At 39.8% G+C, this 15486-nt stretch overlaps 1 protein-coding gene across 3 annotated transcripts in view; it reads left to right on the plus strand.

Moving 5' to 3' along the window:
- Window positions 1-1353: 1353 nt before the first annotated feature.
- gtdc1 (glycosyltransferase-like domain containing 1) overlaps window positions 1354-15486 on the plus strand; it is a 44438-nt gene continuing 30305 nt past the window's right edge. The window contains exons 1-2 of one of the 3 annotated variants that reach the window (XM_083537386.1): window positions 1354-1427; window positions 9989-10198. In XM_083537386.1, coding sequence (XP_083393512.1) covers window positions 10020-10198 — 179 coding nt within the window. In that variant the 5' untranslated portion in view covers window positions 1354-1427; window positions 9989-10019. The other 2 variants (XM_083537387.1, XM_083537388.1) reach the window with 2 other exon arrangements.

Here is a 15486-nt window from a genome sequence, read left to right on the forward strand (position 1 = left end):
TAATTGTCGAATCATCATGAAGAACAGACCAATACGGAAATCTTTCGGTACGTCAAGGATGTACAATGTCTTAGACGTGATCATTATTCGCATGTAACATACACAGTAAGACTTTGTAGGTTTGTGGACACCTGAGCATAAGCTTGGTATGTGTTTTTTTAACATCTTAAACATATGAATTCTAGTTCACCTCGTTTGACTAATTGTAAAATTTAAATACATATTTAACAGCATTTTTAGATTTTTACATGGATTGTAAAATGTAGCTGAGGTTACACAGTTTTATTTTTATATATATATATATATATATATATATATATATATATATATATATATATATATATATATATATATATATATACTTATTATAATTATATTAATAAAATATTAATTATTAGTTTTAGATTCAGTCTTGACAAGTCTTGATATATAAATATATTTTTGATAGGTCTAAATCATTTGAGTTGTTGATAAATTTTACATTCACGTACTTACAATTTTGTCATGTTTAAAAAGGACAAAACCCATATATAAATTACAATTTTATATATTTTAGAGTAGTTAATATGCATAAATAAAATAATATGCTGCCATTCATTGATGTACTGTGGCATTCTGAAGCAGAACATGATGCCCTCCCTTCAGAAACTGGGCCGAACGGCAGTTTTCCAACATAATAACGACCCCAAATACACCACGAAGATGACAACTGCCTTACTGAAGGTGAAGGTGATGGAGTGGCCAAGTACGCCTCCAGACCTGAACCCTATTGAACACCTCTGAGTAACCTCAGGCAGAAGGTGGTGTCTAACATCTAGCAGCTCCGTGATGTCATTATGGAGGAGTGGAAGAGGATCCCAGCAACAACCTGTGCAGCTCTGGTGAAGTTCATACTCAGGAGGATTAAAGCAGTGCTGGATAACGATGGTGCTCACACAAAATATTCACACTTTCGACACAGTTTTGACATGTTCACTGAGGGTGTACTTACTTTTGGTGGCAGTTATTTAGACATTAATGGCTGTACTGTAATACAAGCTGCACATTGAATATAGTATTGTCCCTTGAGAAGATATGTGAGTACACCTCTTTTCACTAACTTTAGTTTTTTATATATAAATATATAAATTATATATATTTTTTATATAAATATATATAATACAAAATAAACACATTCTTAAGGAGAATAAATGAATGTTTTTCCCTCAAGAATGTGACTTCATATTCTAAAAAAAATAAATAAAAAAAATAAAAAAAAATAATAACAAAAGATTCTGTTATACAGCTGTTTGTGAGCAGGAAAATGGCCACGTGATTACCCCCCCCCCCCACCCACCGACGAGCGACGTCAACGCGCACGCCATACGTGAGCACGCTCAAGCACACGCGCGCGCACGCCAGAGGACGACGGGACTTGTGGAGAGGAGGTAAATACAAACGCATAGCGGTGTGTAGCTAGCGCGCGACATTTTTCCATTTATTTACCGCTTTATTTATATATTTATATATTTATTTCGGTCCGCGCAGATCCTAGACATCTTTAATACCTGAATTGTCTCGTGTTTGTGAACATTAGTGTGAGAAACATGGTGTAGTGAAGAGTCCTAGCATTGAAGATTAGCCAATTCCGTGAGTAACGTCAAAGTGTGGCTGTGTTCCAAATCCATGTGCACTATAAAGAAGTGCACATATAGTGACTTCAGGACAGCCCATACAGTACCTTTTATAAATAAGCACCAGTAGGACAATAATGTTATGTTGAAGCCTACACCTTGACTTTACCTGTGCAGGTAAATGTCATTTTCTCTTTCCCATACCTGTTCCAGCTGTTTGTGCACATATCCAGCTTCATAAAGATATACTTTCCATGGGTTGGAGTGAAAGATCTTCTGTGATAGAGCTTTTAACCCTTCTGAGATGATTTGGAGCTCTGACTGCACCCCAGGTCTCCTCACCTGACCTCCATCAGAACGCTTATGTATCTGAGTGAGCATGAATCTCCACAAAATCTGGTGGAACATCTTCCCAGAAGAGTGGCGTTTATTTTAAGTAAATTAGGAATGCGATGCACATCTTCAGCCATATTGAGATGAATGGAAATGCAGACCCCAGGTTTTCTCACCTCACCTTTTCAGTACCTGGCTTTACTAACACCCTCCAAAATCTGGTGGAACATCTTCCCATACGAGAGGAGCGTATAACGGTACATTAGGAAATGATTGTGCGTATGGTTCGTGTTTGCGGAAGACGTCTTATACAATTGTATACGTTGAAATTGAAGTTACGAGAAACCCTCGGTGCTCAGTCAGAAATCACCTGAAACGTCTGAAGAGTCTTCAGACTGTAAGCTTCAACAACCCAGAGCTTCAACACCTGATTTGAAAGCAATCTTTGGATGTTATCGTGTTGTATACTTTATGGAAATGAGCACGGTGTTTTGCATTATGCAAATTGAAAGTGGGCACGAACGTGTACGTGTTTCTCGTTATGACTCATAAAGTGATCGTTGATGTCACTTTTGAATTTCCTGAAGTTGGAAGGAAAAAAAAAAAGAATTGAACAGTTATAGACTTGGCACGCTCCGGAAATTCAGTGTCGAATCCAGGCGTGGAAATGAAATGTAATAACCTCAGGATTAGAGACGGAGGACAGAACAATGTGTTTACCATTTCTCTGAAAGTTCAATACAATTATTTTGAAGTGACAATATTGTTTAAATCTGTTATAAATTTGCAATATTACAGATTATGGTCTTAATCACCACCCACAATCCCGTTCCACAATTCCTGCTACAAACACCTCCACTCTTTTGGGAAGATGTTCCTCAGCCTTCACATTACATCCCAGTAGGGTCAAGATCTGGGCTCTAGAGCAGGAGATGTTCCACGCCACAACCCATAAAAAGCATATCCGGAGCTGGAGCAGGGTCGGGTCTCCTGAGATCAGTTCATGCCGCATTATACAGTTGTGTTTCTTCAACTTTGTTGCGACAGTCTGAAGAAGAACCACATACGGCTGGAAAAAACAGTGTCTCAATACTTTTGGCGAAAAGTTAGTCTTTCCACAAAACATGGAAACGGTTGTTTAGAACGTCTGAAAATGAGAAGTTCAGGTTTCTGTGAATTCCACCTGACATTTGTGTCTCTAACAGAAGAACTCGTGTGAGATGGAGAACAGGAGAGATGTGATCAGACTCCCTCACCCTCCACAATCACACATGAAGGTAGAAGTTTAATGGTTTGGGGTTGTTTTTGGAGCAGGGAAGGTTCCGGAAAATGAGAGGAATCCTGAACCAACATGGATCCCATTCCACACTTTGGATGCGATGAGACGATTTATAGAGCAAACGGACGTCTGGAGTGATCTCCATCATGGAACGACCTGCCCAGTCACCACACCTGAATCCTGCTGCACTGCTCTGGGATGGACAGAGTGTGTGTAAAGCTGTTTTTGTTGCTCAGGGAGGATTTTTTTTAAAAATTATAATAAAGTTGGATATGTTGATAAATTTATTCCATGTAAATCTTTACTCCGTTACATCGCCAAGTTTGTCGCGTAGAAACTCTCAAATGTCTCTCAAAACCCCATAAATAAACAGGGGTTTAATTAACTACTATTAAATAAATTAATTTATACGCTCAGAAACATGTACTGTATATCACCGCTTTTGTTTATAGAGAGATGAAAAGGGCTTTCGGCATGTGTCTGGTTTTCTGAAGCCTCGCCGTAAGTCTTCACTTGCTATTAATAGCTCGCTGACGGCGGATCGTGTAAGATGTTCGACATGTTTATAGACGAGCAGGTTTAATTTTGGTGGATTGCCGCCTCTGCTGTGGCGATGCGACGTGTCATATTTTCAGCAGGCTGTTGTGAAGGTCACAGACGAGCTCACTCTGTTTCCTGTGACATTTACACTAAACAGCAAATGAACAAAGCCTGACAACAAAAGCTGCAGTGCAGACGCTTGATGGCCTGATGCACGTCTCGAGCGATTCCTCTAATCGAGGCGAGCGGGCGCTCCAGTCAGTGTTAATGCCGGTTTGAGTGAATTCGGTTTGATAACACGTGCTGGGATGGATTATCACGCTCCTTTAAAATACACACTTTTAGGACAAAAGTATTCAGACACCAGACTTTTCCAGCCACATGTGCATTACACTATGTGACCCAAACTTTTTTCCAGCATGACAATGCCCCTGAGCACAAAGCCAGAAGATATGAGTTTGGAATGGGAGGCCTGTTATTGGTGGAATTTTCCATGCTCTCAGATTTCACAAGAGTGCAGGTTATTATAAGAGCGATCGAGGAACTCCGAATGGAACCCGGATGTTCAAAAGCACATCTTAAGCTCAGGTGTCCACAAACTTTTGCTCATGAAATCCAAATCGGATAACCTTTGCGAGCGCGTACTGATTAACGTTGTACATGTCGGCACGTAATTACAGCCTGACTCATCTTCATCCCCACAGCTCCGTTTGGAGCGCTTAATCCACTGAAAAGATGAGCTTCTCCGTGCTTTTTATAACGTGAGATCAAGCGTTTTTGTAAACGCGCCAATCGCCCTCGGTTTGCCTGTTGAACTCCGACTGAAATGTCAACGTCGCTCTGAATGAGAAGGTTTCAGGAACAAATGGAACACTTTTTTTTCTCTGTAACAAACGAGGCTTACGGCACTGTTCTAGCTGATTGAGATGCCACTCATCATGGCTTGCGGTTGAAGACGCGACGTCTTAGCGGCATTCAATAAAGGCATTCAATACATTACGTCACCGCAGCAAAGTTTTTCTTGACCTATTTTTTATCCTGCTTACACCAAAGTCTGGTATCGAGCACGAGCACGAGAGTGTACAGAAACACCAGTTTTTGGTGAATCTAGACCGGGGAGCAAAGATCCACAAAGTCGCCCCTTGCAAATTCTCTGCTACAGTTCTGAGTAAATGCGCGAACCCGTGTTTTCCCCGTGCAGGCTTTTCTTTTTTTCAGGGTCAAAAGTGTGCGAGTACCGGGTTTCACTTGTACAGGCGAAGTAATAGCTGAAATTACTGACGTCACAGGGTCTCGGTTTTACATCATGATGCAAAGGTCACTCAAAACACGACTCCGAATTTCATAAAGCAGCGCTTTTCATTTGACACACTGATGTTCTTCAGGTCCTTTTTGCCAAAACTTATATTTTATAAGTATTTATCTATAAGACTTTTTTTTATTTTTTGATTATTATTATTACAGTCCTTTTTTTCTCAGGTATAAAATAATGAGGCTTGATTGCTAAGCAGTTGGCCTGGTGTGACCTGTTTCCTCCTGACAGATTGCGGAGGTCTGGTGATGATTGTAGGTTGGGTTGCCTTGTTGCATGAAATCCCTTTAAGTCTAGAATCCTCTGTAAGTCCTCCCAGTTTTGGAACAAGATTTATTGATGAAACTAAGATCTATTTGTACTAGAATTATTGCAATAGAAGAGTGTGGAGAAGGAAAGCAAGGGTTCATGATCCTGAACATTTTACAGTGTGTTTACCCGACCCGATGTGCTGCCTTTGTAACCAACCTAATGTTGATTATTTTATTGATTTTTAGATCCACATCAACATTTATACTTCAATAACTTTACCATTTTAACTCATTTTTTTTTATACCCCTGGTAAGTTTTATAATAATAAAAAAATGCACTTGGAGCCTTTCACCGAAAATTTTTGTTAAACCCCTAATATATATATATAATATATACAGGTAGTATACTGGAGCTGGAGGTAGCAGAGCTGAAGATGTTGAGATGTTCATTGGGAGTGACGACCATGGACAGGATTAGCAATGAGTTTATTAGAGGGACGGCGCATGTAGGACGATTTGGAGATGAGGTGTGATTGAGATGGTTTGGACATGTGCAGAGGAGGGACATGGGGTATGTCAGTAGGAGAATGCTGAGGGTGGAGACACCAGGAAGGAGAAAAAGAGGAAGACCAAGGAGGAGGTTTATGGATGGGGTGAAGGAAGACATGCAGGTAGTTGGTGTGAAGGAGGCAGATGTAGAGGACAGGGGGGTATGGAGACGGATGATCCGCTGTGGCGCCCCCTAATGAGAGAAGCCGAAAGATGATGATACAGGTATATATAATATATACAGGTAGTCCCCCGACATCGGATATTTTCAAGTTACGATGGGGTCATCAGAACAGATCTCCATCATAAGTAGAGTCTTGGCCTAAAAATGTCAGAACATCATAACTCTGACTACGTGTTTATATAATCAAGTAAAATTTGTTTTTGGAAATTTTTACTGGAGCAATTTCACTAATGTAAAATTCATCACCATGTGACCAATCAGAATCGAGAATACAACAAGATTTCTTTTTGTGTTGCTTTTTGTATTATTAGTGTTTAATATTCTGCTGGAAAACGCATTATTCAGCACACACGGTGCTGTAGGCGCGCGCGTGTGTGTTTGTGTGTGTGTGTGTGTGTGTGTGTGTGTGTGTGTGTGTGTGTGTGTGTGTGTGTGTGTTCTCCTTCTCCTTACTCTTCAAGTGTAATTTTGCGTTATGAGTCTCAGCTCGACTTGACGGCGGGGGTGTGTTTAATCAGATCTATCGTTCAAGCTGGATTACTCCTCCAGAAAGACCATATCATTTTTGGCCTCCTCCTTATCACACTCCATTGTGATGATGAGACACACACACACACACACACACACACACACACACACACACACACACACACAGGCTTCTACGGATGGCTGGAGGCTGTTAAAATGAGGTGTCGAGTGCTAGCTGGCATGCTCCATTGCATCTTTTTATTTTTTTTAATTCTGAAATGCTTGTCGCTGGGCAGTGCCTCGCTCGCCGTACCGCTTATAGAGCACCGACACACTCGATCCTGCTTTAAGGTTTAATCAGGGACGATCAGTACAGATCACGTGATGTTCCACTGTTCCCTTTTTCCCCCCTCTGCCAGACGTGTTTTTGGAGTTTTTCCAACGTTAAGGCTGCAACTGTCCAAATCGTATCTTGGTGATATAGAACGTTTGGAGACTCGCTCTGTTTGCAAGGAAGTACTTTATTTATCAATGTTCCCGCACGATCACCTTCAAAATAGTCCCCTTGCACAGCAATACGTGCAAAGCGTGTCAAACACCTGTGCCGGATTTCTTTTAAACCGGCAAGCTTTGAGCTGCATCTTCACCCTCGGGAAGAGGGCGGAGTCCGCACATCTGGCGAGCAGGGTGGGTACAGAAATAAGACTTGTGGATCGTTCTCCGACGATCATCACGCACGAGTTGCTGAATGGTTTCGACATTTTCAGGGGTTGAGCTCGTTCAAGGTCTTCCTGCTCTCTTATTGTCTTCCAGTGATGCTCTTAAAGCATGTCTGCCGTATTTCAAACGTCTCTTTGGCAGAATCGTCCACGCAGAATTTCACGTTTGTTGTTTGTTTTAACTTGCGCTCCGTGATGAAATCGCAGACGCGGGACCGCGCGTAGACAGAACAGCACCAGATACACTATTAATCTTGAAACCTTTTAATACCACCTCGTAATTCTCTCGTTTTTGGAACGAGATGTAGTCTCATCTTACATTAGTGAGTATCTTTAATGAACGAGAACTTTGAGACATGAAGGAGGGCAGCAGGTTTGAGGACACCTGAGCATTCCACATTGAGACTCTTTGGAAGATGTTCTACTAGATATTGAGATCATACAATCTGATTTTAACAAATCGGCTGAACCGAGGTCACGTTATACCGTACGGCAAAAGTATTCGGACACCTGACCGTTTCAGCTCTGTGCTTCTTCGCCAGTTAGCACAAAGTTAGAGGCACATGACTGTGTAAGAAGACTTCTGATGTAGGAGAATGAAATGTCTTTCCTTCACTTGAGTTCGGAGACCCAAACCTGTTCTAGCTCCATGAAGATATGCTCTACATGGGTTGGAGTGGAAACGCTTCTTCAATTGAGCTCAATTCTTTTAGATAAATTTCTCTGCACAAATCTGCACACTCCAAGATCTAAACTTCCCAAAAGAGTGGAGGCTGTTATTATAACAGCAAATTTGGACTAAATGGATGGGATGTTCTAAAAGCTCATATGCTCAGGTGTGTACAGTTTATTCATGATGTTCTGGAGCTCTGAATGAAATGGAGATTGAGTAGACTGCTTCTGAGGCCTTTATTTTTGCAATGAAAATCGCAAAATGACAAGTTTCCATGTAACTCACTCTAAAATACAGTACCATATTCAATATACACATACAGTAGCTGATGTATAGTGAACATGTAAAAACTATAGCAGTGACTGTTTGTATATCAGTGCCATCTAAACTCTCAGGTTTTCATCTCTCTCACTCCCTCGAACTTTTTGAGTCTTCTTTTTTCAAGCGGTTGTGCTGAGGCATTCGTTACAGAGAAGTTCAGAAATGATTCAGCACCCACGGTGAGATGATGCTGCTGCTTCAGATCGCTTGAGATCTGGTGCCGCGGGGTTTCCCTCTCGCATCAGCGCGTGTGGGTACGATCTCTGACGTTAACTCCTCACTTTCCTCTCTCCATTTTGAGGTCTAAATGTTCACTCGGTCCTACCTGTGTAAGATGGAGGGCTCGAGAGAGAGAAAGGTAAGTACAGTAGTGTAAGTTGGGGGAAAAGCCCACTCTCAGCGAATATGGAGAACCCCCATTTAAAAACAATATATATATTTTTCCACTTTTTCCCCCTGTATCTTTTCGGCCATCTTTTTTTTTTTTTTTTTAAGGTGTTGCTGTAGCAGTCCAAGAAGTGTAAGTGTTTTGTGAACGGCTTTTTTTAAATTGTTTTTGGTGTTTGTTTTTTTTTGTAGATCGCGATCGTTTTTTTTTCTTTCGAAACAAGACAAACAAACAAACAAAGTGGAATTAAATTTAAATGTTTTTAGAATTTAAATAATTTAAATTTGAAATTATTTAAGCAAAACTGAATCATAGTTTATATATATATATATATATATATATATATATATATATGAATGAGTGTATATAATATAATAATGTGATCATTGAGTTAATACAAATGAATCTCCAGCCACTTATATATACACGTTATATATTTAAATACATGCACAAAGGTTTATATATATTTATAAATTTTATCGCGTTTACACAAACAAATCCCGGACAGTTTTTTCCATAATACCGCCGAGTGACTGCATAATCGACATCTAACCACTTAGAAATGTCTTTTCCATGATGCAGAGTCTACAGGCCTGTTTGTCTGATAAATATCACCAAGTCAGCATTTCATTTCCAGCTGTTGATATGTTTTTACTGTACACCTCATTCTGCTTTCCACTTATGACTTAACCCTTCATTTCACACACAGCAACTGTGAGCTTCTCCATCGCCGGGAAAGTCCTGCACGTAGGCGAATTATTTTTCTTTTTCTTCTCTATTCGATATATATACAGCCTTTAATGACATCCCACTTATTATTCCCTCGTCTCGTCTCGTCACTTCACCTTATTCGTCACGTCTCATTACTCATCGTGGTATTTCCATTAATATCAAATAATAAAAATTATTCGCTTGGGTTTCAATAGGCCCCCCCCCCCCTTCAGGTATATCTGCTGTATTGATGCTGCATAGTTCAATATGGACAGCTTTTTGTACATCTGAACTTTTTTCTTGTACATCCTATTCCAAATTGACTTATTAAATATCCATCATAATAACCTCCACTGTGGATATTGGTGCTCAAGAGCCTTATTAAAGTCAGGTACTGATGTAGGTGAGGAGGCCTGGGGCGCCTTTAAGTTTCACCCCCAAGGTGTTCAATAGGGTTGGAGCTCTACAGCAGTCCACTCCTTCCTTTCCCTGGAAAGCATGGAGCTGGTTGTGTGCACATGGGCATCGTCATGCTGGAACAGGTTAATGCGTTCTAGCTCAATTTAAGTTTGTGGGAAGGAACCGCAGAAGTCAGGTGTCCTACATATAAAAGTGTTTTAAGGTTGACGTATTATTGGTCGTTCCAGGTCGAATTCCATCGTGCTGTTGGCTTCATCCATGAGTGTGCTGCTGGTCGAGGCGTTCTATGGCGGCTCTCACAAGCAGCTGATGGACCTTCTTGTTGAGGCCGTAGATGACTGTGTGCTGTACACGCTACCTGCGAAGAAATGGCACTGGAGGGCCAGAACGGCTGCTCTGCATTTCATGCAGGCGATCCAGAGCAGCCAGGCGTACAGGTGAGTGTGTGTGTGTGTGTGTGTGTGTGTGTGTGTGTGTGTGTGTGTGTCAGTCATCCAAACAGGGCATACAGGACACAATCACACAATCATCATACTAACAACATGGTTATACCATGTTCAAATTATTTACAGGAATAAATATTATTATTTAAAAAAAAATTTGCATTTAACATTATTAAAATAACAAACTATAAAAAATATTTGTATACACTTCTAATAGTATTAATTTAATTAAATTGTTTTAAATAAAACAACATTTATAAATGTAGATAAAAAATATATATATACACTTGTAAAATAAATAAAAATAATGAATTATGTAAAAATACAAATATTAATACAAGGAAATTTTTTTTATAGTAATTTCATTTTTTGTGTACAAAATCTTGTAAAAAACAAAACTTATTATCAATAGCAAACAAAATAATTTGAATTTTTTTTTTTAAATTTCATTTTAAACACTTTTTTTTTATTTTTTATGTTTTAATTATTTAATTACTTAAAGGGGGTCTTAAAGTCGTAATCTCAATGAATCCGGGGTCCGTTTTCATCCTCGAACCAGCCTTTGAACCGTTGACCCCTCACTGTGGACATGACTGTGGCTGATCACTGCCACTCAGACCAGTAGCAGATTAGCTGAGGTGCAGGGTAACGTTTCTCAGGACTCGCTGCGTGTGCGTGGGCGTGTGCTCTCCACCTGCAGCATCAGGGTCATGTTCTCAGTATTGGTCATATTTCTGGTAGTTATTTTGTGTTGCTGCTGTGATTCACACCCTGTCATTCGAGAAGCCGGGGGAAACGTGTCCGGAAACGAGCATGATAAAAAAAAAAAAAAAAAGCTTATAATGGAAATCTCTCTTTCTACCTGAGCGAGATTTTAGATCAGAATCATCTCAGCAGAACGCCTGAATGTCTCCGACTACCTGGTGGATTGTAATAGCGTAATGAGGCTCGTTATAGATAAAAACCAGGCGTGAGTGTGTGACACACGAGTTCCACCTCATGGTGGTTTAGTAGAGATTCCTGAACCTGAATAGGGACAACGCAGCGATCCGTTCACGTGAAGTCAAGAACATTTTTTTTTTTTTTTTTTTTTTTTACAGAATTACATTTGCATTAATAATTTACATAAAAGCATTAGTTCATATTTGTTAGACCCCATTTGGAGTGTGTGTGTTACATTTAATATTTATATAAAATAATTAATTAATATTGGTCATGAACAAATGTCTTCATTCCTTCTATCATTCATTCAATTCCTCTTTCAATATACAGGATTGTGAGGATTTTCTTTATTTTAAGAGAAATTCTTAAAGCCGAAACACACACAATCCAAGCGTTGTCAACGGCAGAATCATATTTCCACCCATTCGACTAAACTAAACGATCAGAACCAGGTTTTCCCATGAACCGTATTAAGGAACTCGTTTTAAAAACAGCCCAAAATTCCTTACGTGAACGCCATGTTGGATCCATTCCGGAGTTTTGAATCATGCTAAAGATTTTCAGGAACGACTCAGAGGATCATGTTGTGTCAAGGGGGAAATCCGCTGTCTATTTTGGTTTTAGTCAAATAAGAAGCACCACCACATGACCCGCAGTCGTTTCAGAGCGTCGTCCCGGGTCTCCAAAACGTGCGTTTAACTCTTTGGGTAATTGTGAAGTTGAACAAACGAGTTATTGACCACGTTTTCCAGGGCGGAGTGTCTGCATTGTTCACAGTACCATACACACACACACACACACACACACACACACAGACTATAAATGTTTGTCTGATCTGTATGGCCAAGTGAAAGCACTTTACCACGATTCGACATTTGATTTTGCTCAAACATCTGGATGATTTGGAAAGGATCAATGCCTTCGGGGCAGTTGCGATCGCTGATTACCAGCGGGTCCTCGGTTATCACGTTATCCACCGAACAGTTCACGATAAAGACAAACTTTTTTCCGAGCCGTGATCTTCCTGAAAAGCTGTGGTAGTAGACGGCGTGGAAAACGAGAGAACGGCGTAGACAAGCGAGTTTCCAAGAACTGAATCTGATTCAGCTTTCGGAGATTCTCATCTGTTGCAGAGACACTAAAAGGTTGTGGAGGCATTTACTATAATCTGAACATTGGCGAGACCTTTTCCTCCTTCTCTGGAAAAACCTCAGAACATTGTGTCAATTTGTCTAATACTGGAGAAGGGAAAAGGATCATTACTGTCGAGAGACTCGACATTGCGAGTGTGTTCGAGGAAATATTAGCGGTGTAACGATTCACAAAGAACCTGGTTTCAAGAAGGGCTGCTGCTATTGATTCTTTTAGTAATCGCGTAATCGGTACTTTTTCTTTATTAAAGAGCAACATTAAGAAAAACGAAAAGAGAAAATGAGACGGGGTTTTTAAAGTGAACAAGAAATATTTCCTTTATAGAAAAAAAAGACTTTTATTGCTGAAATTTTATTTGGGAATATTTGCAAAAACCAGACCCATTTAGTGCATTTAACAGCCATATTACATCAATAAATACAAATACAGTAAATACAAATAGTGCATTTAAAAAGTATCTAAAAAAAAAAACAATATTGTTACTTTAAAAACAGTAACCGCACTGTACAGGGTTTTCTTTAATGTTTCAGTTTGAAATGATCCCAAACTTTTCTTGGGTCTGAATCTTCTCGTCCATTCCTCCATTTTTTTATTGTGCAATGTCGTCTGTGTTACCGGTCCAGAGCGATCCAGAGTTTAGCAGGTGGTGCATCAGTAATAATGGTCCGTGGGAAACACGGCGCTTCTTAAACAAAGGTGTGTTTTTTATTTTTTTTTTATTTTTGATTGATTGAATTACGTCAATTAAGTCATTGTTTGGTTCAATTTCAGTACAGTTTGGGGGAAGTTATGTGAAACATAACCTCATTAACGCAGTTATGTTGTTATTAACATTTTGTGAATATCGACAGTTTACATTTTTTAAACTAATTTTTTAAAACAATTAAATAAAATGTTTGGTTAAAATATTATATTAAATATTCTTTTGGAAAATGGAATAAATCTAATTAATCCAATACACTTTTTTTTATTGTATTGATGAAATTAAGTAATCGATTAAATTGATTAAAGAAAATTCAATTAATGAAAAAAGTTTTTTTTTTAGACTCTATTTGGGTGTTTGTTTTACATTTAATATTGATTTCAACTTTTCTTAACTGTTCTGCTTATTTCAGCTTAATTCAACAACAAATGTCTTCATTCAGTCCTTCATTCATTCCCGTTCTCAGTATGCAGAATTGTCAGGATTTCTTTGTCATTCTGCCACTTAACACGTTTGTGAGTGAACTCAGATTGTGCCTTTATGCACGTAAAAAGGTTTGGGGTCGTGCACCAAACTGAAGTCCTATACCGAAAAGATTCGGTACGGATACGTGTACCGTTCCACCCCTAGACATTACGTCTCGTATCAATATTCTGGTTGTGTAAAGCGCACGGCTGAGCGACATGCCAAAGTGAATAAATCGCGAGATGACTGTTGGCTCCCCGTGTTAAATATAGTAGGAGAAATTTCTGCAGCCAGGAGCAAAGCAGGTCTTTAATTAATTAATTAATTTATTTCTTTATTTTTTTTCCCCCTTGAAACAGCACTTTTTCACTCGAACTACTCTTATGCAATTAGGAGTATGACTAAGCAAACACTCCACCAGAGCCACCCACCATGTCTGCTGTCCTACAGGTCCCTTTTGGATCTAAAACATCTGCCTCGGTTTCAGTCAGCAGCTCGGAAACAAATGGTGGGCGACGGTTTATGGGCTTGTGACAAAAGAGAACATCCAATAGCAGATCATCTCGCGAGGTTTGTCGCTGGCGAATGTCGCGTCAGTGAATTGTGTACCGAGAAACCAAACTTGAGTACTTTATAAAAGATCGTGTTTTGAGTGGGAGTGAAAGGAAACACGCGCCGGTGTCAAGAAGCACACCGGAACGTCCCGGAAAATGTTTTTCCGCTAATCCTTACCGAGAAGTTTACCAATGCAGGCTGTTAGTGAGCAGCGACTGCAGGGGAGCACCGTGACCCCGCCACACCCCCGGCACTCACAGATCATGTGTGTATGGAATGGACTGTAATCGTGTTAATGATGTACAGTAAACGCCCTAAAGATCTGGCATGACCCGATCGAGCGTGTCCCAACACGGCTATGGACGCAGGCGTACGGTCATCGGACCGGAGGCCTGGGATTCCAGGGAGTTGAGTCGCCGGCGGAATTCGAGGGAGGGAAAGCATGTTCGCGTTTCTCTCGCTCTCTCGTGGGATTTAGTTTTTGTCTCGAGTCAGAATTTCTTCGGAGCAGTCCACACTCACGGGTGGAGCGGTGTGAAACGTTTGCGGAATGTTAAACGCCCAGCCTAATTTTGGTTTCGTCACAGTGTCCGCTTACAATAACCTTTTTTTTTTTTTTCTCTCGATTCAAGGAGCAAGTGCGATTCCCATGATGATTTAATTACGGAAAATTGAGCGTATTCCATATAGAATATTCGGCCATTCTTGTCTGTTGGATTGGATGGAGATGGATTTTGTGCCTCTTGACGCTAACTTGAGATGCTTACTGTCTCTTTACAGGTGAACTTCCGCGGCTTTCTGGTTTCTTTCTATTTACGAGGATAAAAACGTAAGGGTCGAGCGCACGCTCTGTTTTACACGTGTTCTGATCGACGCTCGGTGCATCTACTGATCACCAACATACAGTTCAGCATCAGTTTAACATCAAGCAGAACATTTAGAGAGGAATAAATGATGATGAAACTCCGGACTCGAACTCGACACAACACACGTGACCTCATTTACACGATTATTTTTAAGTAGTTGAAAAGAAATAGAACATAATAGAAATCAGTGTTTGAGTCATTATTTTCATTCTATTACTAGATCAGTGTGCTGAGTCACATTCGAGTCTTTCCTTTAAACTGAGCTGATTAAGTAAAAAGTGATAAAAATGATAACAGGAACATTATAGTTATAATAAATCAGTACTTTGGATACTTAAGTACATTTGAAGGCAAAAACTTTTGTTCTTTTACTCACTTGGACGTTTTTTTAACTGGAGTCATATTTGACTTTATTTTGTACTATTTTACTTGGTACTATTTGGGTGCAAAAAACTCTCATATGATATGAAACTAATTGCATCAACGATGCATCGAATTTCACTGAAGTTTCAGGTTCAAAGTCAGCAAGAGCATTTCCCTGTTTTTATTAGTACCACAGTCGAATGTGTGTCCTGGACCTTTTCCAACAGGAATACGAA

The sequence above is a fragment of the Silurus aristotelis genome (genome assembly GCF_946808225.1).
Source record: "Silurus aristotelis genome assembly, chromosome: 3".
Lineage (NCBI taxonomy): Eukaryota > Metazoa > Chordata > Actinopteri > Siluriformes > Siluridae > Silurus > Silurus aristotelis.